This window comes from Antechinus flavipes, chromosome 1 (assembly GCF_016432865.1).
Source record: "Antechinus flavipes isolate AdamAnt ecotype Samford, QLD, Australia chromosome 1, AdamAnt_v2, whole genome shotgun sequence".
Classification (NCBI taxonomy): Eukaryota; Metazoa; Chordata; class Mammalia; order Dasyuromorphia; family Dasyuridae; genus Antechinus; species Antechinus flavipes.
The window spans coordinates 268,315,283-268,342,304 of record NC_067398.1 but is presented as its reverse complement, the minus strand read 5'-3'; the positions used below and the strand labels follow the sequence as shown (position 1 = coordinate 268,342,304).

The 27,022-nt window shown below is 35.6% G+C and overlaps 1 protein-coding gene across 1 annotated transcript in view; it reads right to left on the bottom strand.

Annotated features, from left to right (window-relative positions):
* Nucleotides 1-26,782, bottom strand: part of ABCC6 (ATP binding cassette subfamily C member 6) — a 59,507-nt gene extending 32,725 nt beyond the window's left edge. Inside the window, exons 1-10 of the mRNA XM_051961163.1 lie at nucleotides 26,358-26,782; nucleotides 20,288-20,464; nucleotides 18,759-18,884; nucleotides 18,437-18,574; nucleotides 16,264-16,389; nucleotides 15,808-15,869; nucleotides 14,023-14,154; nucleotides 12,856-13,068; nucleotides 12,045-12,222; nucleotides 9,357-9,518 (exon numbers count right to left, since the gene is read on the bottom strand). Coding sequence (XP_051817123.1) covers nucleotides 9,357-9,518; nucleotides 12,045-12,222; nucleotides 12,856-13,068; nucleotides 14,023-14,154; nucleotides 15,808-15,869; nucleotides 16,264-16,389; nucleotides 18,437-18,574; nucleotides 18,759-18,884; nucleotides 20,288-20,464; nucleotides 26,358-26,411 — 1,368 coding nt within the window. The 5' untranslated portion in view covers nucleotides 26,412-26,782. The remainder of the gene's footprint in view (nucleotides 1-9,356; nucleotides 9,519-12,044; nucleotides 12,223-12,855; nucleotides 13,069-14,022; nucleotides 14,155-15,807; nucleotides 15,870-16,263; nucleotides 16,390-18,436; nucleotides 18,575-18,758; nucleotides 18,885-20,287; nucleotides 20,465-26,357) is intronic.
* Nucleotides 26,783-27,022: the final 240 nt, after the last annotated feature.

The window sequence follows — 27,022 nt, the reverse complement described above, 5'->3', positions numbered from 1 at the left end:
TAGAAGTTAGAGAATTTGGTTAGAGGCTTCTTATCGGACCTTGATTGACAAAGCATTGGAAAGTTCAGTTAAAAAAGAAAAAGCTAGTGATCTCTGGGGAGGATGGGAGAATGGAGTCATCTTTTTGATTACTTATTTTTATTTCTTTATTTTTTATCTCTATTATTTCATGGATCTATACTTGAAAATATTTAGTCAGTTAGTTAATGGTAGTTTGTTTCAAACCTGAGAAGAGGAAACTATGTGTGCTACAACTAACTGAATCTGCCAGGATTTCTCGCAAAATCTGGAAAAAGGTGTTTAGTGCTGGGACAAATGATGCTCTTAAATGAAGAAGCATCCTCCTAATTCTCTATCTGCTAAATGAAAAAAAAATCTCATAAGGAGTTGCAATTACACCTAGAAATGATCTCAGAGTGTATCTAGTCCAACTGCCTCATTTTACAGAGAAGCCTGAATCCAGGGAAGTAAAGTTATTTGTTTAAGGTTACCCAGGTGATAATTAGCACGATCAAGATCTGAAGGGAGATTCTCTTATTTCAAATTCCTTGCCATGCCTCACTTTACTCTCAGGCCACTTCCTCTCCAGCTCTCTTTCCCTTTGATCTATGTATCTAAATTTTTCATGTCTGGAATCACTGACTAGAGGACTTTGCTGATCTGATTGAAGAACATCTCCTGGTCTCCATCAGGCTGGCCCTAAGCATGCCTCACTTTGTTCCCTGGCTGTCTTCCCCATAGCTACCCTGTCAGGGCATTTATGCTCTAGAAAAATGGTGCAATAAAAATTGCCATATTTGTTACAAGGATTTTCTTTTTCTTTTTCTTTTTAATTTAAGAGATATTATTGAAGCATTTTAAAAACTCACATTGAAGAAGAGAATGAAGGCCAGGAAAAAAAAAATCAGAAATTAGCAGGGGAGTTTTGAAAGTTACATGTTGAATTTACTGTACATTTTAAAAAGAAAACCAAACTAAACAGAATATTACATTGCAATCATGTGGTACATGTATGATCAGTAGCACACGTACAATATTTCATATATGAAATCCTCTTTTTTTATTCTTTTATATTTTTATTTCATTTGGTGTTTGTTGTTGTTGTTGGGGTTGATTTTTTTGTGGGGGGGCAAAAGGTAGATTTATTTAGGAGAAGAGGTTACAGCAAAATAAGACACTAAATAGACGCTAGATGGTATAAATATGAAATAGAGTTGGGAGAGAATAGGGTTATCATTATAAAGAAGAGGAGTTTGGAAGAATCCATTAAAAGAATATGGCATGAGGCCTGGGTATGCAACTGACTGGCAGGTTAAATCCAAAGAGGAGTTTAGCAGAGCTATCAGAGTTAGTTTTATAGTAGAGAGAGAGAGAGAGAGACAGAGACAGAAACCAAGAGAGACAGAGACAGAGACAGACAGAAACAGAGAGAGATAGAGACACGGAGAAACACACAGAGATAAATATCTCATAGTGGACTTAATCTTGAAAAGAACTTAACCTCATTTGGTGTTCTTAAAAAATTCAGAATAAAAAAAATTTAAATTCTTGAAAATTTTTCCCCAACAAATTAATGCTGCTACCATCAGTCTCCAAACAGATGTGTAACTCTATTCTACCTTGGCTCTAGTCATTGCTACCATTTAGTTAGGTAACTTTCCAAACTAAAACTTCTTTTTTTGGCCACTATCCCCTAGATGTTTTGTCTTTTCCCATTAGAATGAAAAACACAATATTCATTCCTATTAACACTTGAAAGCATAGGTATAAATGTATTTTTCCTTTAAATGATAAGAAATATCTACTTAAAATCATCAACAAACATTACTTGTAATGCTAAAAGTATCCCCAATAAGATTAGAAGTGAAACAAGGACACCTATTATCAGTAATATAATTCAATGTTGTACTAGAAATGCTAGTGACAGCAATAAGAGAAAAAAAAAACTGAAGGAATCAGAATGGGCAATGAGTTTAAAAAAACTATCTCTTTTTGAAGATGATATGATAGTACTTGGAAAATCCTAAAGATTTAAATAAAAAGTTAATTGAAAAATTAACAATTAAAGTAGCAAGATATAAAATAAAGCTATGTAAATCATCTATTTCTATATATCACCAACAAAGCCCTACAAGAAGAGATAGCAAGAGATATTCCATTTAAAGGAACTGTAAGTAATATAAAATATTTAGGAGTATACCTGTCAGAGAAACCCAGGAACTATATGAACATAATTATAAACACTTTTTATATGAATAAAATCAGATTTAAATAGAAAAATATTGTTTATGGATAGGCCAAGGCAATATAATAAAAAATTACAATTCTACCTAAACTAAATCTACTTATTCATACATCCCACTTAAATTACCAAAACTTATTTTATTGACCTAGGAAAAATAATAACAAAATTCATTTGGAAGAACAAAAGATCAAAAATATCAAAAGAATTAATGAAAATATGAAAAAAGGATGTCTAGCAGTACCAGATCTTAAATAGTATCATAAGGGAGTAATTAACAAAACAATCTGGTTTTGGTTAAGAAATGCAATGATATTTCTAGTCATATGAAAAAGTACTCTAAATCACTATTGATTGATAGAGAAATGCAAATTAAGACAACTCTGAGGTACCACTACACATATTTCAGTTTGATTAAGATGACAGGAAAAGATAATGATAAATGTTGGAGGGGATGTGGGAAAACTGGGACACTGATGCATTGTTGGTGAAATTGTGAACTGATCCAACCATTCTGGAGAATAATTTGGAGCTATGCCCAAAGGGCTATCAAACTGTGCATACCCATTGATCCAGCAGTGTCTCTACTGTATCTATATCTCAAAGAGATCATAAAAAAGGGGAAAGGACCCACCTATGCAAAAATATTTGTAGTAGCCCTTTTTGTAGTGACAAGGATGCCTATCAGTTGGAGAATGGTTGAATAAGTTATGACATATGAATGTTATGGAATATGATTGTTCTATAAGAGATAATCAGCAGGATGATTTCAGAAAGGTCTGGAGAGAACTAATGCTAATTGAAGTGAGTAGATCCAAAAGAACATTGTGCACAGCAACAAGATTATTTGATGATTAATTCTGATAGATGTGGCTCTTTTCAGCAGTGAAGTGATTCAAGACAATTCTAATAGACTTATGATGGAGAGAGCCATCTATAGCCACAAAGAGGATTGTGAGAATTGAATGTGAATCACAATGTAGTTTCACTTTTTTTGTTGTTTGCTTGCTTTTTGTTTTCTTGTGTAGCATGATAAATGTGGAAATATATATAGAAGAATTCTACATATTTAACATATATTGGATTACTTGCTGTTTAGGGGAGGGGATAGAAGGAAGGGAGGGAGAAAAATTTGGAACACAAGATTCTGCAAAGATGAATGTTGAAAGTTATCTTTGCAAATATTTTGAAAATTAAAACTTATTTAAAAAAAAGAAATAGAAGGATAGATTAGTGGAAGTGAGTAGATATACAATGCACCTTATGTGTAATAAATGTAAAAATTTAAGAATTCACTTTTTGGTAAAAATTGTTGAAAAACTGAAAAGCAGTCCAGGAGGAAAAAAAGCCTTAAACGGTCAAAACCTTAAAACATATACCAAGATAAGATCAAAATGGGTATATAATCTAGACATAAAGGAAGATATAAAATAGAACATGAAACTCATTACCTATCAGATTTATGGACAGGAGAAGAATGTATGAATTAGCAAGAGATAGAGATTGTTGTGAGATATAAATGGATAATTTTGAATATAATAAATTCAAAGGTTTTATGTAAAATAAGCCAATTTATTGAAGATTAGAAGGAAAACAGAAACTTAAGGAAAAAAATCTTTATAGACATATTCACAGATATTTTATATCTCAAATATGTAGAGAATCTCATTAAATATATAATAATATTAGTCATTCCCCAAATGATAAATAATGAAAGGATATGAACAAACATTTTCTGGAAGAAGAAATCAAAACTACATATAGTCAAATCAAAAAATATTCTAACAATCATTATTGATTAGAGAAATGCAAATTTAAAAAACTTTAAAATACTACCTCATACTTATAAGATTGGCTAAAATGATAGAAGGAAAAATGACAAATGTTGGAGGGAATATGGAAATTTTGAGATATTAATAATATTGTTGGTGAAACTGATCTGATCCAACCACTTTGGAGAACAATCTGGAATTATATCCAATAAGTTATAAAAGTGTGTATTCCCTTTGACCCAGCATACAACTATTAGGTCTGTTTTCCAAGATGATCAGAGAGAAAAAGGAAAATAACCTCTATGTTCTAAAATATTTTATAGCAGCTTTGTGGTGATGAAGAATTGGAAATTGAGGGGATGCCCATAAATTGGGGAATGGCTGAATAAATTGGGTTATATGATTGTGATATAATACTACTATGTTTTTAGAAATGATGAGCAGGTTGATTTTAGAAAAACATGGAAAGATTTGCATGAAATAATGAAGAGTGAAATGAGCAGAATCAAAAGACTGGGTACATTACATAGTAGCATCAATATTGTTCTAAGAGTAACCCAGTAAATGACCAAGTTATTCTGAGTAATATGAATATTCAAATCAACTACAAAGGAATTATGACAAAAGACCCACCTCCAGAGAAAGAACTAATATATAGAAATAGGTATTATATGCTTTTACATATGTATCTGTATTAAATGTTGCTTTGCAGTGCCAAGTTGGGAGAGATGGAGGGAAGTAGCTCAGAATTCAAACAATAACAATGATAAAAAGAATGAAAATTTCTTGAAGGCAAAGACTGGCTTTTGTATTTTATTTTACATTGTATTTGTATCACCAAGTCTAATCACAGTGTCTCCCACAAAGTAAGTGTTTTTGATGATGAGTTTTTTGCCCACAACAACTCACAAAATACAAAATAACTATTTGTCTTATGTAGCTTGTTTTTGTTTACTGCTTAATATGTGCCACCCTTATACTACATTAAGCACTTTGTAATTATTATCTCATAAATTTAAATAAGAAAAAAACCACAATAAAATGAAATATTATGGGTTAGGAGATGCCTGAGAGTTAAGCCAAGGGGGGAAAAATAATTTAATATGTTTGTAGTTTACCTGCTTTAACATTTGGAAAGGGAATGTAGAAAGAAGAATAAATTGTTGAGAATTGAAAGTAGGAAACATTGATTATTTCTAATTCTTCATGACTCCAATTGGATTTTTTTTAGGGGGGAATATGGGAGTGGCTTGCTATTTTCTTCTTCAATTGATTTTACAGATGAAGAAAGTGAGGCAAACTGATTTGCCCAGTTAACCACAGTTAGCTAATTTCTTAGGCCATAAGGAACCCAGGTCTTGCTTATCCACTACACTGCATACTACCTAGTTGCCCTAAAAAACCTTTTAAGTATTAACCTCTTGAAAATTGGAATGAACTAAACTCAATGACTCTATTAGAAAATGAGAAATATTAGAATGAAATCAAAAGATTGAAAAAAGAAGAAGAAAATACCAAGTAACTACTATTAAAAACAACAGACCTAGAAAACAGATTAAGGGAAGACAGGAATCATAGGACTTTCTAAAAAACCATAATCAAACAATAAACCTAGACACTGCATTTCAAGAAAGAAAATGGCTTGAATGTATGAGAAACAGAGAGCAAAGTGAAAATAGAAGGAATCCATCAATTATCTCCTAAAAAATTAAAATAAAACCACCTAGGAATTTCATAATTAAATCCAGTGGTTCCAAGCCAAATGAAAAATACTGCAAACAAGCAGAAAAAGTGAATGGGTTAAAAACCAACAACAACAACAAATTAAGGAACCACAGTCAGGATCACACAAAAAATAGAGGAAAAAAAAAAAAAACCAACTTGGAATATGGTGTGTTAAAGTGAAAAAAAAAAAAAAGGTTACTGATAAGAACAATTCACCTGTAAAACTGAACATAATACTACAGGGGAAAATTGACTTTTAAAATAATAGAGGATTTTCAAGCATTTATGATGAAAAGACAAGAGCTGATTAGAAACTTTGAGATGTAAACACAGAAAACATGAGAAATTTAGAATGGTAAAAATAAGTAAGCAGCTATAAGAGACTAAGTTTTTATTTTATTTATTTTTTTGCTGAGGCAATTGGGGTTAAGTGACTTGGCCAGAGTCACACACCTAGGAAGTGTTAAATGCCTGAGGCCAAATTTGAACTCAGTCCTCCTGACTTCAGGGCTGGTGCTCTATCCACTGCACCACCTTGCTGCCCCTAAATGTTTATTTTATAAAATGATTATATTCTAATGGAGTAAAGAGATGTGTCCCTTCAGAATCTGAATGTCTTGAGGGTAGAGACCAATAGTATACTAAAAAAAAAAAAAAAAGAATCTGAATGTCTTTAAGGGTCACTTTAAGATTAAGTAAAATAACATAATACCTGTTTTGTTTTTGTTTTTGTTTTTGTTTTTTGCTGTTTTGTTGATTTTGAGAAAGAATGGAAAAGGATGGAGGAAAAAATTTAGTGGGAAAGATATTAAGAAAAAGGGAAAGGAACTTAATTTTTTCACATAAAGGGAAAATGTGAGAAGAGTATACAAATAAAGAGGCAAAGAAAAAGGAAATCATGATGTCATTCAACATAAATCAGATAACAGAAGGCTGAGCACATGCTCACATACAGAAAAACAAAGTTTTGTGTATAAATGTATTAACCTCAAGGTGGAAACACAGGGGCACAGTCAGAGTAAAGTAGAGGAATAATAGAGTAGAGAATGGAATAGTCATGAGCAAAACAAATTATAATTTCAGAGGATTGGTCATAAAGAAGAGATTAAAAAGAAAGAAGAAAAAAATCTAAGAACTAGAGCTTGGGGTCTGGTCTGAGGAGAAGCAGAAGCTTAAGGAAGCACATTTCTTCTCTCTTAGGGAAAAGCTGGATTTATGATAAAGATAAATACACAATTGATCATATCAGTGAATGTGGCAAACTTACCTACAAAATGGAGGAGGACAGTATTGAGATTAGAAAGTAGAATCCATCAACATGTGGTTTCTAAGAAATGCACTTGAAACATAAAGACTCACAGAGTTAAATGAAGAGAAGATTCTTATTGTTCATCCTTCTTAAAGAAGACCAATGACACCTTGAAGGTGATGATTTATGCATGAACTGGATTTAAGTGCAAAGTCTTTAGCTTCACTCTTTCCTCATTAAAGTCATTAAAGTCTAGTGGCAAAATAAAGGTCAAGATGAATGATCCAGAATGCAGTAAGCAACTTTGGCTTTTCTAAATTAAGGTCTGGTGCAATGTGCATTCAATGATTTAGGACTAGATAAGAATTGAAACACAACAGATGATACACTTTCCCTTCACAAAGACATCAGTCTGGGACTCCACCCACAGCCCCTTTAGGTAAATCTTTCATTATAAAAGAGCCAAGCTGGGACCCTCTCTTTGCAGAGGTTCCAAACATGCCAGGCTTACGCCTGACATGCCAGGACCCTCTGTCCACTAGAACCCTGTTTCAGGTGCCCTTCTTATCTCTACCTTCATCTATTTCTTTAACTATACTTTAACCTTACTTTCAAACCCCATAATAAACCTCTTTTATCAATATAGCTTTTTGGGCCAATAAATTCCTTTATTGGGGACTTGTGCCACTTCTAGACCTTATTTAACTCCAGTTCCTTGCTCCAAATCCAAAGGGGTTGAAGGTAACTCTATTTGACTCCCTGTACCCCAAACCTGCCACTAGACCTCAATTCAACCCTAATTTCATTTAGGTACTCCATATCTAGACCTCATCAGTAGTAGTAGTAGTAGTAGTAGTAGCAGCAGCAACTGCAGCAATAGTAGTAGTAGCATGATTGAATAATTAAGTAAGGAAGCCATACTATTCTTAAAAGCATCATAGATAATGAAATAATATTAATGCCCAATAAACATGCATGCACCCAATGACATTTAAATACTAGAAAAAAAGTTAATCATATTATAAAGAGAAATAGAAACTATTTAGCAAAATTACAATAGTTGACAAACTTTAATGTATCTGTTTCAGACCAAAGTCAACAAAAATATAAATAAGAATGAAATTAAGAACCTGAATAGAGCTTTAAAAAAAAATTATGATGATTAATGGATGGGAATAGAATATTCTAATTCATCTAATTCATCTGGCCCCTTAATGAAAATTAACCTTAGGCCAAGGCATAAAATACTCCTAAATAAATACTTTCAGGCAGCATGGTTTAATGAAGAGTTCTGGATTTTATGTTTTGAACCTGTGTTTGAAGAGGGGACCCTGAAACTCTAAAAATCCTTGAAGGAGAAAATCTCCTTCAACCCTGCCTCAGTGAGAAACCGCCCCAGGGAATCAGATGAAGTGGTTTACCTCGGTGGGGCTGGTTGAGTCCTGAGCTAAAGAATTTCAATCCCATTCAAATGAAGATCTTCTATTCAATTTGACTCAAGCCGTACCCAGCCCCATCAAGAGCAACCCCCAGCTTGCAGCCAAGGCTTATAAAAGAGCCAATCTAAAAACCCTTTCTTTGCAGAAGTTCCAAACATGCCAGCTATGCCATGCTTGCTGTGCCAAGGAGCCTCTGTCCAGTGGAATATTCTTTTCAGTGCCACCTTCTCTTTTTCCTCACCTATTTCCCTAACTAGACTTTATGCCTCTCTGTCAGGATTTCTAACCTTACTTCCCAATTCCTATAATTAAACCTCTTTTATCAATCTAGGTTTTCAGGTCTGTAAATTCCTTTACAGAGAATCTCTGCACTGGCAGAAGGGAGTCCCCAAAACTCCCTACCCTTGTGCCGAATCCCAAGAGGGTGCAAGGGAGCCAAACCTCTCCATTTGTTTCCCTGAACCTCAAATCTGCCATTAGACCTTATCATTTAACTCCCTAACAACCAGAAACCCTAATCTCATTTTGGTTCCCTAAATCTAGACCTTCTCATGTTCAAATCCTTGCTTACCTATTTACATCTAAGTGACTTTCTGTAAGTCATTTAAAGACCTATGAGCCTTAATTTCCCCATCTGTAAAATGAAACCTTTGGTGTATGTGATCTCTGAATTCCCTTCTACCTCTAAATGTATGATCTTATGATATTTGGTACCTCAAAATCACACCACAGGGAAGAAATAGCAGACATTATACTGGTCCTGTTTTAATAGCTAGATCAACCAGTATAATATGATTAAATGAATGGAACCACAAAGCTTAGGTTTGAATTGTTCTTGATTAAACAATCATGGAATTTTCAATCAGATGCATGCACCCACTTAATCCCTAGTTCACTACTAAGAAAACTAGGAACCCCATGGCTCCTACCTGCCAAAGAAATATGAAGCAGATGGTCATCCAGACCACAGGAAGCCAAAGACCATTCAGATACAAAACAGCATCCATCAATTTCTGTACATCCACAGACACCAGATTGATGATCTCTCCCACTGCAGCAGTTTTCCGTGTAGTACTTGAAAGAGCTAAAACCTGGATAAGGCAAAGAATAAAGGTGTTTTAGGTCTAAGAGGTAGGAGGACTTACCAGAGGAAAGAGTACTAAGGACTTAGAGACTGAGTTAGAGTAGTAAGTCTCAGGTAGCTGGAATAAGAGAAGACTTAACTACCACACTCAGAGAATAAGGACAGAGTCTATCAGGGTTCTTGTCCTTTTTTCATTTTCCTTGCATAGAAACTAACTCTTGCATTCATTTACTCCTTATTATTCAGTATATTACAGGCAGGTGAGTATTGGATTCAACACATATTGGCTATGCCCACTGTTAAATTTTCGGTATGAATACTGGTAATTAGAAAATACTACAAAGCAGTACTTGATATTTTATTATTTGTTTCATTGTCCAAACGAGGAGTTGGTAAACTCTAGGAGCCTATTTTTGTATGATCCAGAAGTTAAGAATGGTTTTTACATTTTAAAATATAATTTTATTACATTTTAATGTAAATTTATATATTTTATTATATTTAAATACATAAAATGATTTTTAAATAACATAAGTACCTATATAAAATATAAATTTAAATTATAGTTTAAGATGTAAAAATAATTCTTAGCTCCCTAGCCATACAAAAATAGACTGCTAGTGGGCTATAGTTTGCCTACATCTGGTTTAGATTTGAGAAAACAATGGAGACAATGTTAATGTTAATAATATGAATTAAACTTAAAAGTGGTATATACATTTTCTAACTGACCCCTTTTCCATCATTTCATTGGTTGACAAAAATTTACCAGCATATTCCTGATTATAGTTCTTGCTCAAGTCAGTTCTCCTGATATATCCAATCTATCTATTGAACAGATAATTCCTTTGTTTAAAACCAAACAGGGAAACATCTCTTCCTATCTGGTTTCCCAAGTGGTACAGAATCAGGGATCCACACAAAATGAGAGTATCTTTGGGATATGGACAGGGAAAAAAGAAGCTTTCTTTTCAGTTCTCTTACTTCTGAAATAAGTACAATCTGGTCTTGTGTGTAGAAGCACCATGATTTGAAGGGTGCCCAAGGAGGCCTCCCTTAAAACAAAACAAAATACCCCATCCTAGTATTATGGTACCTGAAATTCTGCCATGACTTGTCTACTAATTCAGCTGTCTTAAAATTTAAATGCTGATTCAGAGCACAGCAGCATAGCCTGTAATCTTTTCTGCCCATAAGCATGATGAAGATTTGATCTTTAAAGTTCTGTGTTGACTAGGCTAGGCTGACTGGATATCCACACTAACGCTGAGCATTAGCATTAGGAAACAGGATAAGGTTGAGGGGTGAGGGGAGAACTAATCCAGATTGGAAATGGAGCAGGTCAAAGCTCTTGTGTCAATCAGAGTGTCATGAAGTCCATGAGTAGACTTTATTTTCAGCCTGTGAAGGAGGTTCAATCTTTTAAAGAAAAGTAAATGCTGGGAGTGGTAAGTTGACACAATAGATAATCATGAACTTGAAACCACAGGATTTGAGGGGACTCCAGTGATCTTGCACTTCTGATGAGTGACCTTCAACAAATTGCTTAAACTCTATAAACCTTTGTTTTTTCATCTGTGAAATGAAGGACTAACCTCCAAATAGAGGAGAGAGAGACTCAAGATGCAAAAAAAAAAAAAAAAAAAGACATACATTTCTTGAACATGGCCATCATTTTGCTTACCTATGCTTCTATGTGACAAAACTTTCCTTTTTCCCCTTTTCTTTTTCTCAATTTTCAGCTGAGGGTTGAGGGAAAGGGAGATTGGTAATAGCAAAAGTGATGCCAAAAATAAGAGCAATTGAAACTTTTTAAAAATGCACAGAAGAGAATAGAAGGAAGTTCAGAAGGAAGCAATTTTGAAAATAATATGTAGAATTTTTTTTAAAAAAAAGCAGTATGAACAATTATATAGAGAATCCTCTTTGTATTCTGCTATGAATGGAAAAATGATCTTTTTGAAATATTTAAGTTAGGCATAAAAAATATTTTTTAAATTAAAGAGTTAGACCTGATGAGGGACATTTTAGTTCTGTTTCTGTTATTACTGTTATTCAGATGTTTCAATCATGTCCAACTTTCATGAGCTAGTAAGTGTCTGAAGTTGGATTTGAACTTGAGAAGAAAAGTTTTCCTTATTCAGGCCCAGCACTCTATCCAATAATCCAGCTCCTACCCATGAGATGAGCTATAAAAATACTACCTAGTTACAGAAATGCTGCCTATCTCTCCATAAATTAAACTAATTCACACTAAAAAGCAAATTATCTGTTCCTTTGGTAGAGAGTATTAAATGGCTAAGTATCTATGGGAAAGACTTCAAAAGGAAAAGGGCACAGAAATCTATAGCAAAGTTTCTTCATAGTTTCCTGAAGCTTAAATCACAGGAGGCTGTTGAGGTTTCTCTCCTTCTTGTCTTTCCATCCTTAAAAAGAGAAGGGATTTAAGGAGATTGGTTCCCCAGAAACACTCTCTGTACTTTAGGGTTCTAACCGTCTTAGTCACTGATTTGGCCAGAGAGGATGGACTCACCTTCCTGTACACCAGGCCTATCACAGCTGTCTTCAGTCGTAGTTCCAGGACCATGCACACATACATATAGCGCTGTTCAAACAGGGTTTGCAGGCAAGCAGAAAGGAAAAGTAGCACTGCATAGAAATAGCCCTTCCATACTGGAGCCTGAGGGTCACTGATGAACTCTAGAAAAATGCTCCAAGGAAAAGGACAAAAAGAGAAGGCATTCATTGCCAGGATCATTTGCCTATGTCTGGGCTATCTCTTTTCAAGAAACATTCCCACTTAAACTAATATTGATGATGATGATGATAGTTAGCATTTGGATAGTGCTTTAAAAATAACAAAACACTTAACAAATATTTTATCTCATTTGGTCCTGACAACAACCCTGGGGAGTAGATTCCATTTTTCAGGTTGAGTGGGATTAAGTGACTTAGAGTGTAAATCACATAAGTGAAGTGACAATAAGTCACATAAGTGTTCGAGGTAGATTTTTTAAGAAAATTAAAAAAAAAGTTTTATTGATATATTTTCTTTTTACATTACAAACACCTAGAAATTTGAACTCAGGTTTGTGATATTCCAAGTCTAGTTTGGCCATTTTCTTGGTTTTCTTTTTCCTCTCTCATTTTCTTTTTTACCCACTCATTTGTGCCTGACGCAGGTTTTTACTTGAAGAGTAAGGAGCAAGAAAGGAAAGGAAATATCTAGAGGTAAAGTAAAGTTGAGAGAAAAACCAGCAGCACCCTTTGTGGAGCTGCCAATGAAAGAAGGTTGCCCCTGCCCTGGAAAGACAAAAAGGGGAAGTCTTTGCATTTTGACCTACCTTAGAATCTTTGGGACTGCAAACCTGAAGACATCACAGATAATTAAACTGAGAGTGCCAAGGAGGAAGGTGACATTAAACACTTTCCAGATTGCTTTCAGCAAAGGGAGTCGAGAAGTCTGGTGCTCCTGCAGGAAAACTTCAGTCTCTGAAGGGGATGTTTGTTTAACTCTATTTCTTCCACTCTTTTCAAATCCTACTTCTTCTTTGGTCCTTAAGAGAAGATGAAGTTCTAAGTCAGATTAGCTCCTTGGAGACAATTTCCCTTACTTCTTCTTTGTATATACAGGGAATACTATTGTTCCATCTGCTTAGAGTTCGTGGAAGGGATATTGGTGGCCATGCAGTCCATTTTCTTGTTTTTCAGGCATGTCTAACCCTCCATGATTCCACTTGGAGATTTCTTGGCAAAAATGCTGAAGTTAGAGTGGATTGCCATTTTCTTCTCCAGCTCATTTTACAAATGAGGAAACTGAGGCAAGCAGGATTAAGTGACTTGCCTGATAGTGTCTGAGGCTGAATTGAAACTGAGGAAGAATCTTTCTGACTCCATGCATTGTACCATGTAACTGCCCTGAACTTTTCAAATTGTATAAATGCATTTGCTCTGAGCTACCATGTTTCCTTACTTGGTCTCCTTGTGACTTAGGGCACAGGCATATGAAGGCTGAGTCTAGTCTTTGTTTTGAGAACACAGTGAAGTTATCTCATTAAGCACCATGCTCCCTCCAACTTAACTAACTGGACAGACCTTTAATACAGTTATGAAAAAAATCTCTTGATGGCAGGGGTGGATCCCAGCTTTCAATAAACAATCCTTTTGCCCTTTAACACCCTGGAAAACTAATATGAGGTTAACCTGGCAAACAGAAAGAAAATCACCTTCTAATCTATTATTGCTTGGTGAGTCTGACCAAGTCTCTCTGAGGAAGTCTATAACTTTAAGCTGTAAAAAAATGTAATACTTATGACTATTATTAACAATTAGAAATTAGCTTGAAAGGAAAAATGAGGGATAAGAAAGGAGGAGAGTACAGAGAATAAGGAGTGATTATGATTTGGTTAAGGGGACCCTGAAAGGAAATACAGGATAATAGCAAAACTAAAATTTGCTGGATTCTCAATTGCGCACAAGCTGACCTGAATCCTTTCCCTTGGAGCACTTACTGTTGGGTTTCATTACAGATCTTCTTCCATTCTCTTTCAAGTTGGCATATGATTTCTTCAGATGAATTTTCTTTCCCAAGTGACCAAAGGTCATCCAGCTCTAAGGGCTTCTTGTAGCCCTGCCACACTAGTCTATAAAAGAATATCTTTCAAAAAGTTACCAAAGACAACCCCATCACCTCCTTATAACTCTCATCTTATCTTTTGTTAACTGAGGGAAGAGGAAGCTCTGTGAAGGAGTCTATTATATGCTAGGCTCTGTGCTAAGTACTTTACAAATATTATCTCATTGAATCTTCACCATAAACTTATGAGATGGGTGATGATATTATCCCCATTTGACAGTTGGGGAAACTGTAGGTGCTATTATTATTCCCATTTCTACAGTTTGGGAAACTGAGGCAAACAAAGGCTTAAGTGTCATGCCCAGGGTCACATAGCTACTAAATATTTGAGACTGACTTGGCACTTAGGTTTTTCTGACTCTAGTTCTATGACTCTAACCACTGCACTTCCTAACTGTACTTTATGTGCCAAGAAAAGTATGCTGCGAGCTATCGCTTGAACTCAATATTTCATCTTCTTTGTGCATCCATACAAGCTATTCCCCATGCCTGAAATGTGATCCATCCTCACGCTGCTTTCAGAATCCTTATTTTCTATTAAGGCTTAGCTGAGGTGCATTTCTTTTTTTCTTTCTTTGTTTCTTTCTTTTTCTTTCTTTCTTTCCTTCTTCCTTCCTTCCTTCCTTCCTTCCTTCCTTCCTTTCTCCCTTCCTCCCTCCCTCTCTTCTTTCCTCCCTCTCTCCTTCCTTCCTTCCTTCCTTCCTTCCTTTCTTTTTTCTATTTTACTGAAGGGCATACTCAACCTTGGAGTTGGAAAGTCAATACTCAAATTCCAAGATGTTGCTGAGATCACCAAAGAACAAACTCTTAGGCACCAATAAATTGAATTCTTGAGCACCAATAAACTGAAATGGCATAGCTATTAATGTCTATATTAGCTCCAAGAGAAGGGAAACTACAACAAGCATAGCTGCATCAGTTATACCTGATGGCACTGGGAGAAATTGTTAAATCTGTGGGAACTTGTGGGATTGTGTGATCAGAGATAAAGGCACTAAAAAAAGAAATGGAATAGTATACTAGTGCAATGATGAGATATAAGATCTGGATTTAAATATGGGTCCCGCTATTTTTTACCTGTGAGCTCTTCCACAAGCTGATCTGTTCTTTTTGAATTCCAGTTATCCTTTTTATTAAATGGGAATGTTGGACTTCTTGATCACAAAATGACAGAAATTGGGGGGAGGGGCTTTAAAAGTCATTGTGTTCAATTAGCATTTGACCAATAATTCCTTCTAGAACTAAAGGAGAATAGATTTATTGATTTGTAGATTTAGATTGGAGACCTCAGAAGCCATCTGGTCTAATCCTTTCACATTACAAATAAGGGAATTGAGGCCTAAGTGGATTAAATAAGTTTCTTAAAGTCATATAGCCCCAACAGATAGCTGTCTAGCCTTTTGCTTAAAGAATTTTCTTGTCCCTTCCCTAGTGACATAGACCATACAACTCCAAAGACAGCCTTTTCTATTTTTGACAATTCTAAAAGTTAGACAAGGTTATTTTTCCTTAGAGCCCAAAACTTCCCTTCTGATATTGCATTTTGATGCTATGGCTTATGATGCTAAAAGCAATTAAATCTATCATGGAAGGAAAAAATCATGGTAAGCCTTAAAGAACAATTAATAACAATATCCTGCCATTTGTCTTTTTTTCTTACCTAGAAAACCACCAGAATGTGGCTTTGGAAGGGAATGAGGCTCCAGATTCAGGACATGGGTTCTGGAAGAGGCAGAAGAAAGTTATTTTGATGTAAAAGGATGATGTTCCCTAATTATCTCAAAGTCCCTAACAAAGTGTTAGGTATGGCATAGATACTCATTAAATAAAATTAATTTTTAAAGTCATAGACTCATAAAGTTGTAAAATATTGGAGATTCTATCATCTCTTCCCTTTCAGTTGAGGAAAACAGGCCTTAAGAGGTGATATTGTTAGTTAATAGTAAAGTAACAGGGCCAGAATTAAAATCCAGTTCTTTTGAAGTCTAATCTTCCTATACTGCATTGTTATTTTGACCTTCTTTCCTGGGGAAGAGCTCAAATGTTCAGATCAAGGGCTTGCTTTCTCCATTTATATTATGACAGAATGGGGAAGAGTGATATGGTTGGCACTTACTGAGGAACACAGGATTTTTGAGAAGAATGGAGGCTGGTCAGCTAGGAAGGACAATATAAATTGTGCACCAATTAGAGCTGAATAAAAATAGGTTGTGAGGTGGTGAAAAGTATCTTCTGGGAAGCCCTGTGAAGTAAAAAAGCAATCAATAAGTCCACAGACATTTATTAAGCACCGACTATGCACTAGTCACTGTATCAGGTGCTAGAAATTTAAGGAATCCCTTTATATATGTAAGACTAAGCAAGACTCATCTAACCCATCTTTTTTTTTTCTTTAAGAGAAAAAAAAACTAGTTAAATTAAAAGTGTGGTAAGGAAGAATTAGAGAAATTAAGAAAAATGCCGGAGTAGGGATGCTTGAGCAAACTCTTTTAGACCTGGCTTAAAATGCTTCCTATAAGGCATTTCAAATAGTTTCTGATTCACAAACAGTTGATTTATCTGCACCCACAGATACAGTTAGCTAGGGTCTAACATTTATCCAAAAATGGCTGTGATGACTCTATGAAGGTGACATTTGATACAACAGGCTAAGTGTTGGAAATGGAGTCACAAACCTGGCTACTAATCCTGACTCTGCTGCTTAATATTTCTATGACCTTGGAAGTTACAAGGATCATAGAATTAAAGTTAGAAGGAAGCAGAAAGGTCACTGAGTCTATCCTGATTTCCTGCCATTTTGTAGAAAAAAGGAAGGTTATTGTGTGTCTTTTTTTGAGTTATATAGCTTGTAAATGCTTTAGACTGATTCTAAACCCAGCTTGTAATCCACAATGACACCATCTCTCCAAAGCAAGTAACTTATCCTCTCTGGGTTAGAGCAAAGGTGATAAATGCCACAGCTATTTAATTCTCGATCTATAATCATGTAATACTTGCAGATTTACAAGGTGCTTTGTCCATATACATATTTGAAACTCACTGTTATCCTCTTAGGTAAAGTATCAGGTCTCTTCTGACTCCAAGTTGGTCATTCCTATTATGGTATGTGCAGGGGAAATAACTCCCCTCCACCTAACACCGTCATGAGTGGTAAAAAGGGAACCTTATCCCTTTCGTTCTCCCTTGCTTAGTTGTATCTAGCATAAAAATCCTTTCCTAATTTCCTATCATGAAAATTTCTCCTCCCTTCATCTTTAAACCCTATAAATATTTGCAAATATTATATAGTAATAATGTCAAAATTTGACATTTATATAGAGCTCTAAAATTGACAAAGCATCTTGCATACACTATTTCATTTGAATACCACAGTGCAGTGACATTATGGGTTTGAACAAATTTATGGGTAGGCTTAAGACTGGAACACTATGTGAGTATTACTTCCATAGGAAATTGTATTTCAAGTCCCTTTCCCCAAATTTTATCCTAAAACTGAATTATATATCATATTTTCCAGCAGAATCCATTTGCCAGTCAGGAACTGCCTTGCTTGTTTATAAGGATGATGATGTTTTAATATTGATTCATATAATATCAGTTATTGTTATATAAAGTAATATATTTTGTTATGTCTCTACCTTTTGAATCAAGACAAAACAGTCATCTTGTTCAAGAAATAATTATCTATTGCTCCACCTCATTAACTTTTGTATCCCAAATACCTTGTATGTAGGCACAAACCTACAATTTCTTCAATTTAGAAAACTCCCATTGTGGAAGAATATTCCTTCCTCAGATCATAATCTTTTCTGGATAAGCATAAGGGACTAAGCATAAAGGACTGGACCACAATCAGACAATAAGTACCAGAGGGAGAATTTTATGCTAAGGTCTGGCTGCTTCCAATCCCAGCATTTTATACCACATTAATTTCCCTTTCTGAAAAGTAGTCATATAATAAATGGGGCTGCTATATAACCCAATGGATAGAGTATCATGCCTGGAATCAGGAAAATTTCCAAGTTTAAATCAGCACTTGGAAATTTATTAACTGTGTAACCTTGGACAAGTCATTTAATCTTGTTTGCCTCCATTTCCTCATCTGTAAAAAGACTGGAGAAGGAAATGACAAACCATTCCAGTATTTCTGCCAAGGGAACCCCAAATGGTGCAAAGAAGAGTAATATAAGACTGAAAAACAACTTGACAACAATAAATATTTATGGAACTGAACTGAATTGCACACAGCCTGGATTCCCAAACTTCCACTCTGTCCTTCATCCACTTACTCCTTGCTGGGCTTGGTACACTGTGGCACTGACTGTGGCCACCATGGTGAGAGAACAAAGGAGCCAGTAAATGAACAGCACTCCTGATGACTGGATGCCCTTCTGTCTCTCTGAATGCATGAGGAACATGGCCAGGGTCTGAAAGGAGGGAAGTAACAGCAAGGGTGTTTTAGGGCCTGAAGAAGATCCAAAATCACCTCCCCACCCAAGACAAAATAAAAATATTCTTGCCTCAGGTACCCATTTGGTTTCCTTTCTACTCCAGCTTGTCCAAGAGATGGTAAAATCTAACACATGAAAGAACCTGAGCTTTAGTTATTACCATTGTGACAAGCCATATTGTAGGGCTGATCAGGAATTCAGGGGCTTGAGGGGTTCCACCTTTGATTTTCCAAAGAATGAAGATTATATTAGAAGAACACAGGAGGATGAAGGTAAATCCAAGCACCTAAGAAGAGTAGAAAAATTAATTTGAGTACAGAATAGAAAAAAGGAAAGCTAAGGTGACCACAAGCCATGTATTGATTTCCCACACACTCAGTGTGTAGAATCAGTAGGATCTGAGTTCAAATTGTTTCAATGCTAATGGGTATGATTCCAGAAAAAAAGCACTTATCTCAGCCTCAGCTTCTTCATTTGTAAAATAGGGGTAATAATAGCACATACCTCAAAAGATTGTTGTCAAGATCATGAAGTAACATTTGTATGGTGCTTTGCAAATCTTAAAGAAGCATAGAAATGTCAACTTTATTATTATTATTATTATAAACACAAAGGAATAATCAAACTAGAAGATGCTTAACTGGAAAAGCACCTTGGAAATTATTTAAGTCAATTCTCTCCTTTTATAGATAAGGAAATGAAGGGCCCCAAAAGAAAAAATGATTGGGGGAATAACACAAATTAGGGGTGTGACAAGGATAAGGAAACAGAATAGATCTATGGCCTTAGACCTAGGGAGATGAATGAAGGTCAGAATGGAAAATGCTTGCCATCTTGAAGATGATTACTGTCTTCTCCAGTCTAAGCAAGGAAAACTATTATTAAATAAAGCAAAAATAATAAGAGCATTCAAAGAAGAAAATGCATTCAGTATTATTCTGTATTTATTGACTTAACTATGAAGACAACAAGATGTGAATTATAGAAGATAATAGTACCCCAAAGGCACAAAAAAAGGCAGTGAAGAACTGAATAGTAAAAGCTCATCCAATTTTTAATTAGGATGAGAATGCTTTAAGATCCCTATTAAGACCCCATCTTCTTTTGTGCAATTTTTCGATAGAGTGACAGTCTCTGATTATAGAAGATCTGAGTTTGAACTTTGCCTCAAATACGTCATCAATTATATGACCCTGAGCAAATACCTTAACCTCTCTGAGCTTCAATTTTCTTATCTGTAAAATGTGGATGATAATAGAACTATATCATGAAGTTACTGTGAAGATAAAATAAAATACAATAAGTAAAGGGTTTTCTAAACCTCAATATCCTATTATGTAAATGTGAGCTATTATTATCTCTATAACCAGTATAATCTCTCCCAACCTTTGAACTGTTTAAACAGTTTTAATCTGTAAACTATAATTTAGCTTTTAGTTATAGATTATCTTGTATTGTTCTCTGATTATTCCATTTATAATAATTGCCACCCCCATTATTAGACTGTAAATTTCCTTGAATAAAGAAAGTTAGACTTCATCTATATCCCCAAAGTGCTTTGCATAGTATTGAGCAAATGGTAGCTAGTTCTTGATAAATGCTTATTAGTTAATTAATTGCCATCAAGCTCATTAGTTAATTAATTGATTTCAAGCTCATAGTGGGGCCAGGAACCCCAGAAACTGCTACCATTTTAGTTTTGAAGAGCCAAGACATCCGAATATAACCCTTGTTGTTGTAGCGAAGGTAGAGGAAGTAGAAGGGACTAATGATCCACAGGTAGATTGAGGGGAGCCAGGCCACAGTTGCATTCAAGAGACATGGGCTGAACACCTGCAGTCCTAGCGCCTGAGTCTCATTCGAACTCTGTACAAGGCAAACACAGAGAAGGATTATTATTGGAGTACTCTGCTATCAATGTTGGTATACCCTAGATGTAAAGGTTCTGAATTTGGGGTCCATTAACTTGTTTAAAAAAACATTTTGATAATTAATTTCCTTTGTAATCTGTGTATTTTATTTTATGCATTTAAAACCATTATTGTGAGAAGGTCCTTAGGTTTCACCAGACAGCCTAAGGAGTCAATGATACAGAAAAATTTAAAGATCTTTGCTCTAGAGTATCACTGAGTATATATCTCTGGTGATCTAAAGGTGTGTTTTTTAGTGTGTGGAAACATACCGGCACAACTCAAAGAAGTCAATTCAAATAAGCTTTTCCTGAAACATACATTTGACTTTTTCCCTGTTTGGATTGTAGTCAGAGCTGCTACTCCTGTCCTCTGAGCTACCATTTTCTCTTTGGCTGATCCAAGTCCCTCCCAATCTCTAATCCCAGGTGAAAAGTTAGTTCAGAGGTTGCCTCTGGCATAGGAAGACTATGCCTCCTAACTATGCCTGTGACCAGCAAATAAGTATCCTTTTCTTATCCCCCTCATAATAATTAAGCTTGCTATTTCAAAGGCCAGTCTCCCTTGTTCCACTGCTTTTCACCTAATCTCCTTGTCCCTCCTAATACTCCAGGGTAAAGTATGGCAAGGAACTTGCTTCTTTTAGCTATGGATCTCTTGCAGTACTTAGCACAATATTTTATGCAGAATAGGTGTCTAATATGCGTTTGCTGAATATTACAAATGTATAAAGGGACTATGGAATGAAAAAAATTGATAATTAATGTCACAATGATTAAACAATAAGTATTTAGATTGTGAGCTCCATGAGGATAAGAGCTATTCTTTGCCTCTCTTTGTATCCCCAGTGCTTAGCACAGTTTTTGATATATAGCAGGCACTTAATAAATGTTTGTTGTCTCTTAAGTACTTACTATGTGCCAGACACTGGTGTTTGGATCAAAAACCTTTCAATCAACCAATAAGCATCTGTCAAGTACCTACTACTTACTTTGTATCAGGTACTATGTTAGCACCTGGATATAAAGTCAAAAATGAAAAAAAAATTCCTATTCTAAAGGAGCTTATATTCTTTGAATTAATTTGAAAAAAAAAAACAACTCTTGTACAAGGTTTCAGAAGCAAATCACATGGAAAGTCTTCATGTTTCCTAAAGTGCATGATGAATCACATTTCATATAAATATATATAAATTTATTTTAATTTAATGACATTTCCACTGACAAAATCATATAATTTTCTGATACAGAATCATTTAAGAGGGCCAAGGAAGAATGTGCCCTGAGTTTTTATGAATGTTTGTAATGTTGTTTTTGTTTTTAAAAAAATCTCTTTTTTAAAAGGTAATAGTTATTAATAGATTAATTGACATTGTGATGCCAATCACTGGACCAGTTCATGATTTTGTATAGATATTGTAAAGAACTGTCCCATCTTCCTCACCAGCAGCAACAACAGCAGCTGATCCATTGGCACCAATAGGCACATGAGCACAGTAGTGACAGGACTCCTTACTTGACATGTCTAGTTTCCAGACTATCTATTATAGACATCATCTTGGGAAGAAACTCATGTGAGAGGAGGACATGCATCCCAAACAACTGTCAGTAAATTTCCACATACAGTACAGGTGGACCAGCCTTGATGAGATAGCAGGGCATTTCAAGGGAAAGACAGGAGCCAGCAGCATGTGCCCAACAAGTCCCCTCAGATCCTGATGGTGAACAATGCAGGATCCTGAACTTAAAAGCCCTGGGAATAGTGACATTTTAAAAAATGACATTAAAGAAGGGGCATTGACATCTGGTTTTCTATTGTACCATAAGGACCATGCAACTTTTTCATCTGATATGTATTCTTTCCTTTATTAGAATGTGAAGGATTTTTTTTTTCTATTTGTACTCCCAGTGTTTAGCATTGTAAGCACTTAATACATGCTTTGTTCATTTTTTCATAAGGGAGAAACTGATTATAACAAGTCACTGATATTGTGAAAAACAACCAGAATAGGGATTCGAACCAATAGCATTAGAAAAACACCCTCAACCTCTCAAGGATGCACCTAGAATGCTTAGGGGAAAATATAATCTTGATCTGAGAGACAGCTTGCCAGTGAAAGTAGTATTTGGGACAAGGACCACCAGATTTCATATAGGTTATATCCTTAATTATATAAAAAAATCTTTTATTATTGAAGCAGGAGGGAATTACTTGGGAAGGAGTGGTGGTAGAGCTATAATGATTGATAACAGCTGCCCACAGGTCACAGCAAGAAATCTGGTCAGCATGATGAGAAAGTCTTGGGTAGCTAGGTGGTGCAGTGGATAGATTCTGTAGTCAGAAAGATCTGAACTTAAATCCAGCCTCAGAAAATTACTAGCTGTGTGATCCTATACAAGTCATTTGACCCTGTTTGACTCAGCTTCCTTATATATAAAATGAGCTAGAGGAAAAAAAATGCCAAACCCCTCTAGTATCTCTGCCAAGAAAACCTGAAATGGGATCACAAAGGGGTCAGACATGATTGAGATAACAGAACAATCTAAGATCTAGCAGAATCCTTCTGGTGGGTTGAGTTAATATGGCTTTCAGGACCCAAAACCAGCTTCTAGAATCCCTGGAAGATTTATGTATCTTCAGTAACTTTAGTAAAGAAGATAATTGTCATCCATAGCCATAGAATCAGAGAATGGGAAGGAAGCTAAATGATCCTCTAGTCTAGTAATCCTCTAGTCTAGTAATGTCAAACTCATATAGAAACTCTGGATCGCTAATCCATACAAAAGGAACCCTGTAGGTTGCATTGACTTAATTTTAAAATGCAATATTATCCATGTTTTATTGTATTTTTCTTTATTGTACTAAATATTTTTCAACTCCATTTTAATCTAGTTTGGAGTTTAAGGTCCAAGGGCTGCATGTTGGCCCTTCTGCTCTAGTCCAACCAATATATGAAAAAAAAGAACCTTTATATCACAGACTGGTCATTCAATCTCTGTTTTGAAGACTTTCAATGAGAAACAAGTCACTATTTCTTAAGTCAGCTACAGTGGATAGAGTAATGGACCTGGAATCAGGAAAACCTGAGTTCAATTCCAGCCTTAGACACTAGCTATATGATCCTAGGCAAGTCATTTAATCACTATCTGCCTCAGTTTCTTCACCTGTAAAGTAGAATAGTATAACACCTAATTCCCAGGATTGTCATGAGGATCAAATGAAGTAATATGTATAAAGTTTTTAAAGATGCCTGACATGTTGTAAGGGCTATATAAATATAAGCAATTATTATTGTCATCATCATCATCATCATCATCATCATCACTATCATCTTCTGAGTCTTCTCCAGATCATTCATGTTTTTCTGTAAGTTGTGCTTTTCAGAACCTGATACAACATTCCAGAGGTCAGATGGGAGGGAGTACAATACAGGGAGACCTATCACCTTCCCATTTCTGGAAGCCAGTCTTTCTTAAAGCAGCCTGATATATCATACTGCTGACTGATACTGAGCTTTGAATTCCCTAAAAACTTCCAGATCCTTCTCAAAACAATTGCTGTCAAACCAGTTTTCCCCATCATGTACTAAGGAAATAAATTTTTTTTTGTACCCCAGGGAAAAACTTTACATATATACAACTTTATCAAACTTCATTTTGTTAGATTCAACCCAGTGTTTTTCTCTGTTGAGGATCTTTGTATATCCTGACTATCACCCAATGTGTCATCTATCTCTCCTAGCTTTGTGTCATTTGTATGTTTGATGAACATTTCTTTTATCAAAGTATCAAAAATGTTAAATACACAGGACTAAGCAGAGAAAATAGTTCTAAGAAGGCCAATATGAGTGTGGCATAGTAAATATACCATAAATTCAATAACACAGAATGAGTTGAAGCTGGTGAGGAAACTAAAGATACAAAAAAGATCTGAAGTATTATTTTGCAGAAAAGAAAATGAGGACTTGGAGAGGGTCACACAAAAGCAGATAAAGGAACAAATATAAAAATAATAAACAATCTGAAATGTCCTTTTCCAGTCTTATCTCATATAACTAGCATTTACTAACTTCCAGCCAAAATGGACAAATTAGTCATTTCTTCAGTTAGAATATATTCATTTCCATCTCACTTTGTTGAAATTCTTCCTTTAAGTTCCAACTTAGGTATCTCTTCCCCAAAAAGTTTTCCCTGATCTTTCTAGTTCCAAGTGTTTTCTCTTTATATCTCTTTTTTAATCTTTTTTTTTATCTCCTTTATATATCCTATTACCTTTACATTTAACTATAAAAGCAAATCAGGATACATAATATATATATATAATATATATATATATATATATATATATATACTCTCTCTCTCTTTATATATATATATAGCGTCTCTTTGTTACTAGTATAAGAATGGCTCAAAATCAATTGCATAAGATTCTCCTCAATGGCAGAAAATGATTACTCAATCCTCCATGCTTGTATGAAAGTTTGATGAGAGCTTGAGGGAATAGAGATCCTGAATCATGCCTCTTCTTTTCAGAGCCAAAAGACCAGGATTTCTTTTCTTTCTCCTAATAAAGTACATAGTATTTTATTATTGGAGTAATTTATTGAGTAATAAAGCTACAGCTATGAAGTGAGTCTAAAGCAAATAAACTTTGAGCCTCCAGTTATATTACATTGCAAAAGTTCTTTGTTTACTTCATTCCCTAGCATTTAATATTGTGCCTAGTAGAAGTTTAATATGATTGTTTAATTGAAAATGGTTGGAAGCAAGTTTCTCTCTTCATTTCCAATCTTGAAAATATTAAGTTTGTGTGCAGTATGATAAATGTGGAAATATGTCTAGAAGAATTGCACATGTTTAACCTATATTGGATATTTGCTATCTAAGGTGGGGGGAAGGGAAGGAGAAAACTTTTGAACACAAGGTTTTGCAATGTTGAATGTTGAAAACTATCTTTGCATGTATTTTGAAAATTAAAAGCTGTTTTTTTCAAAAAGAAAAAAAAAGAAAAGATTAAGTGAGGATGATTTTTATGTTGGCATGGGAGAGAATATGGATCAGGGCCCCAGGGAACCTCTTTGGATATATTAACTGAATAAACAGCTCTCTTTCCCAAAATAACTGAATTGGCAGTCAGCGGTAAAGGCAGGAGCCAAGACAAAGTGACATCTCCTGATCCCTAGTGTTCTGTGACTCTCAGTCCCAGTCCCTATGCTTTGTCTCCACTGGAAATCCCTGGTCTTTATCTCTATGTTCATGTCCTGAGGCTGGATCTACAAATTCATGACCATGCTGGGGTTAGTAATGATGGCTAACAAACTGGCAGTGCGGTGCCCCTATGCCAATGAGGAATTCCTCTAGCCCCTGGGAACTGAGGTGTTGCCTCATCCTCCATGCTTGTATGAAAGCTGCCTAGATAAGGCAAGTCTTTCAGGAGCCTCCAAAATGCTCCGAGGAAGTCCCTTCTTTTGTCTTTGTCTCTTCCTCCTTCCCCTCTAGTATGAGGTGGCAAGAGCTAGGACTCTTATGGAGTGGAGAATAATCTCTTGACATAAATGTCTCTCTCTGCTTCTATGCTACGTTTAGGGAGAGTTATAGGATGTGAGGAGCTCCTGAAAGGGAGAGCAAAAGAAAAGCCTCCAGCTTTTGTTTCTGAGCTTTTACAAACTCACCAGCAGTTACATTTTCTTTTCCAGGGCGGAGACTGCATATGGCTGGGCGGGGATAATGGGATGTAGAGGAGGGGTCCCCTCTTCAACTCTTTAATACTTTGCTCTGTAAGCCCATATCATCAGGAGGTTGCCCAGAAAGAAGCTAAGATTTGAGAAAATAGGACCAGAAAACACTTACCCAGATGCCTAAGAGGGGATCGCAGGCCCCGATAACAGAGCCTATTACAACCATTCCGACACGTCTGTCAGGTTGTTTGACTTTCTTGCTGTCCTGTCCGGCAAAGCTGAAGTTCCGGGAAGGGAAAGGACCTTGCTAGCAGGACCTGACATGAATTTGCTTCATCTTATCAGCAGACCTGGGGCAAGGTCCAGCAGGGGCCACGGATGTACTAAGGGGCGGAGTAAGGGGAACTCGGGAAAATGGGGCCGGGGCATGGAATATTTGTACTCTATAGCCCCTCCCAGCTTCTGTCTATCCCAGGGTAGGAAAGCTGGAGCCCAGATACTTCTCTCCAGATAGTTTCCCTCTCAGACTGGTTCAATCCACTGAAAAAGTCAAAATGCAAATCTTCAGAGACTGTGGAATAATACTAAAGGGGAAAAAGTAAAAAAATATCAAGTTAAAGTGGATCTCAAGTTGTTTTCTCGGAGCTCCCATTTAAAAAAAAAAATCTGGCAAAGGTTTCGTGTGGGATGGGTCTATATGGAATAAAGTGGTAAGATATTCTTAAGTTTAAAGTGTCACAGGGCCCAAAGTCTTGTTAGTAGCATGGCTCTAAATTTGAAACCCATAGTTCTTAACCAGCTTGACTTATTTCAAAGATTAAAAGGTTTGGAATTTTA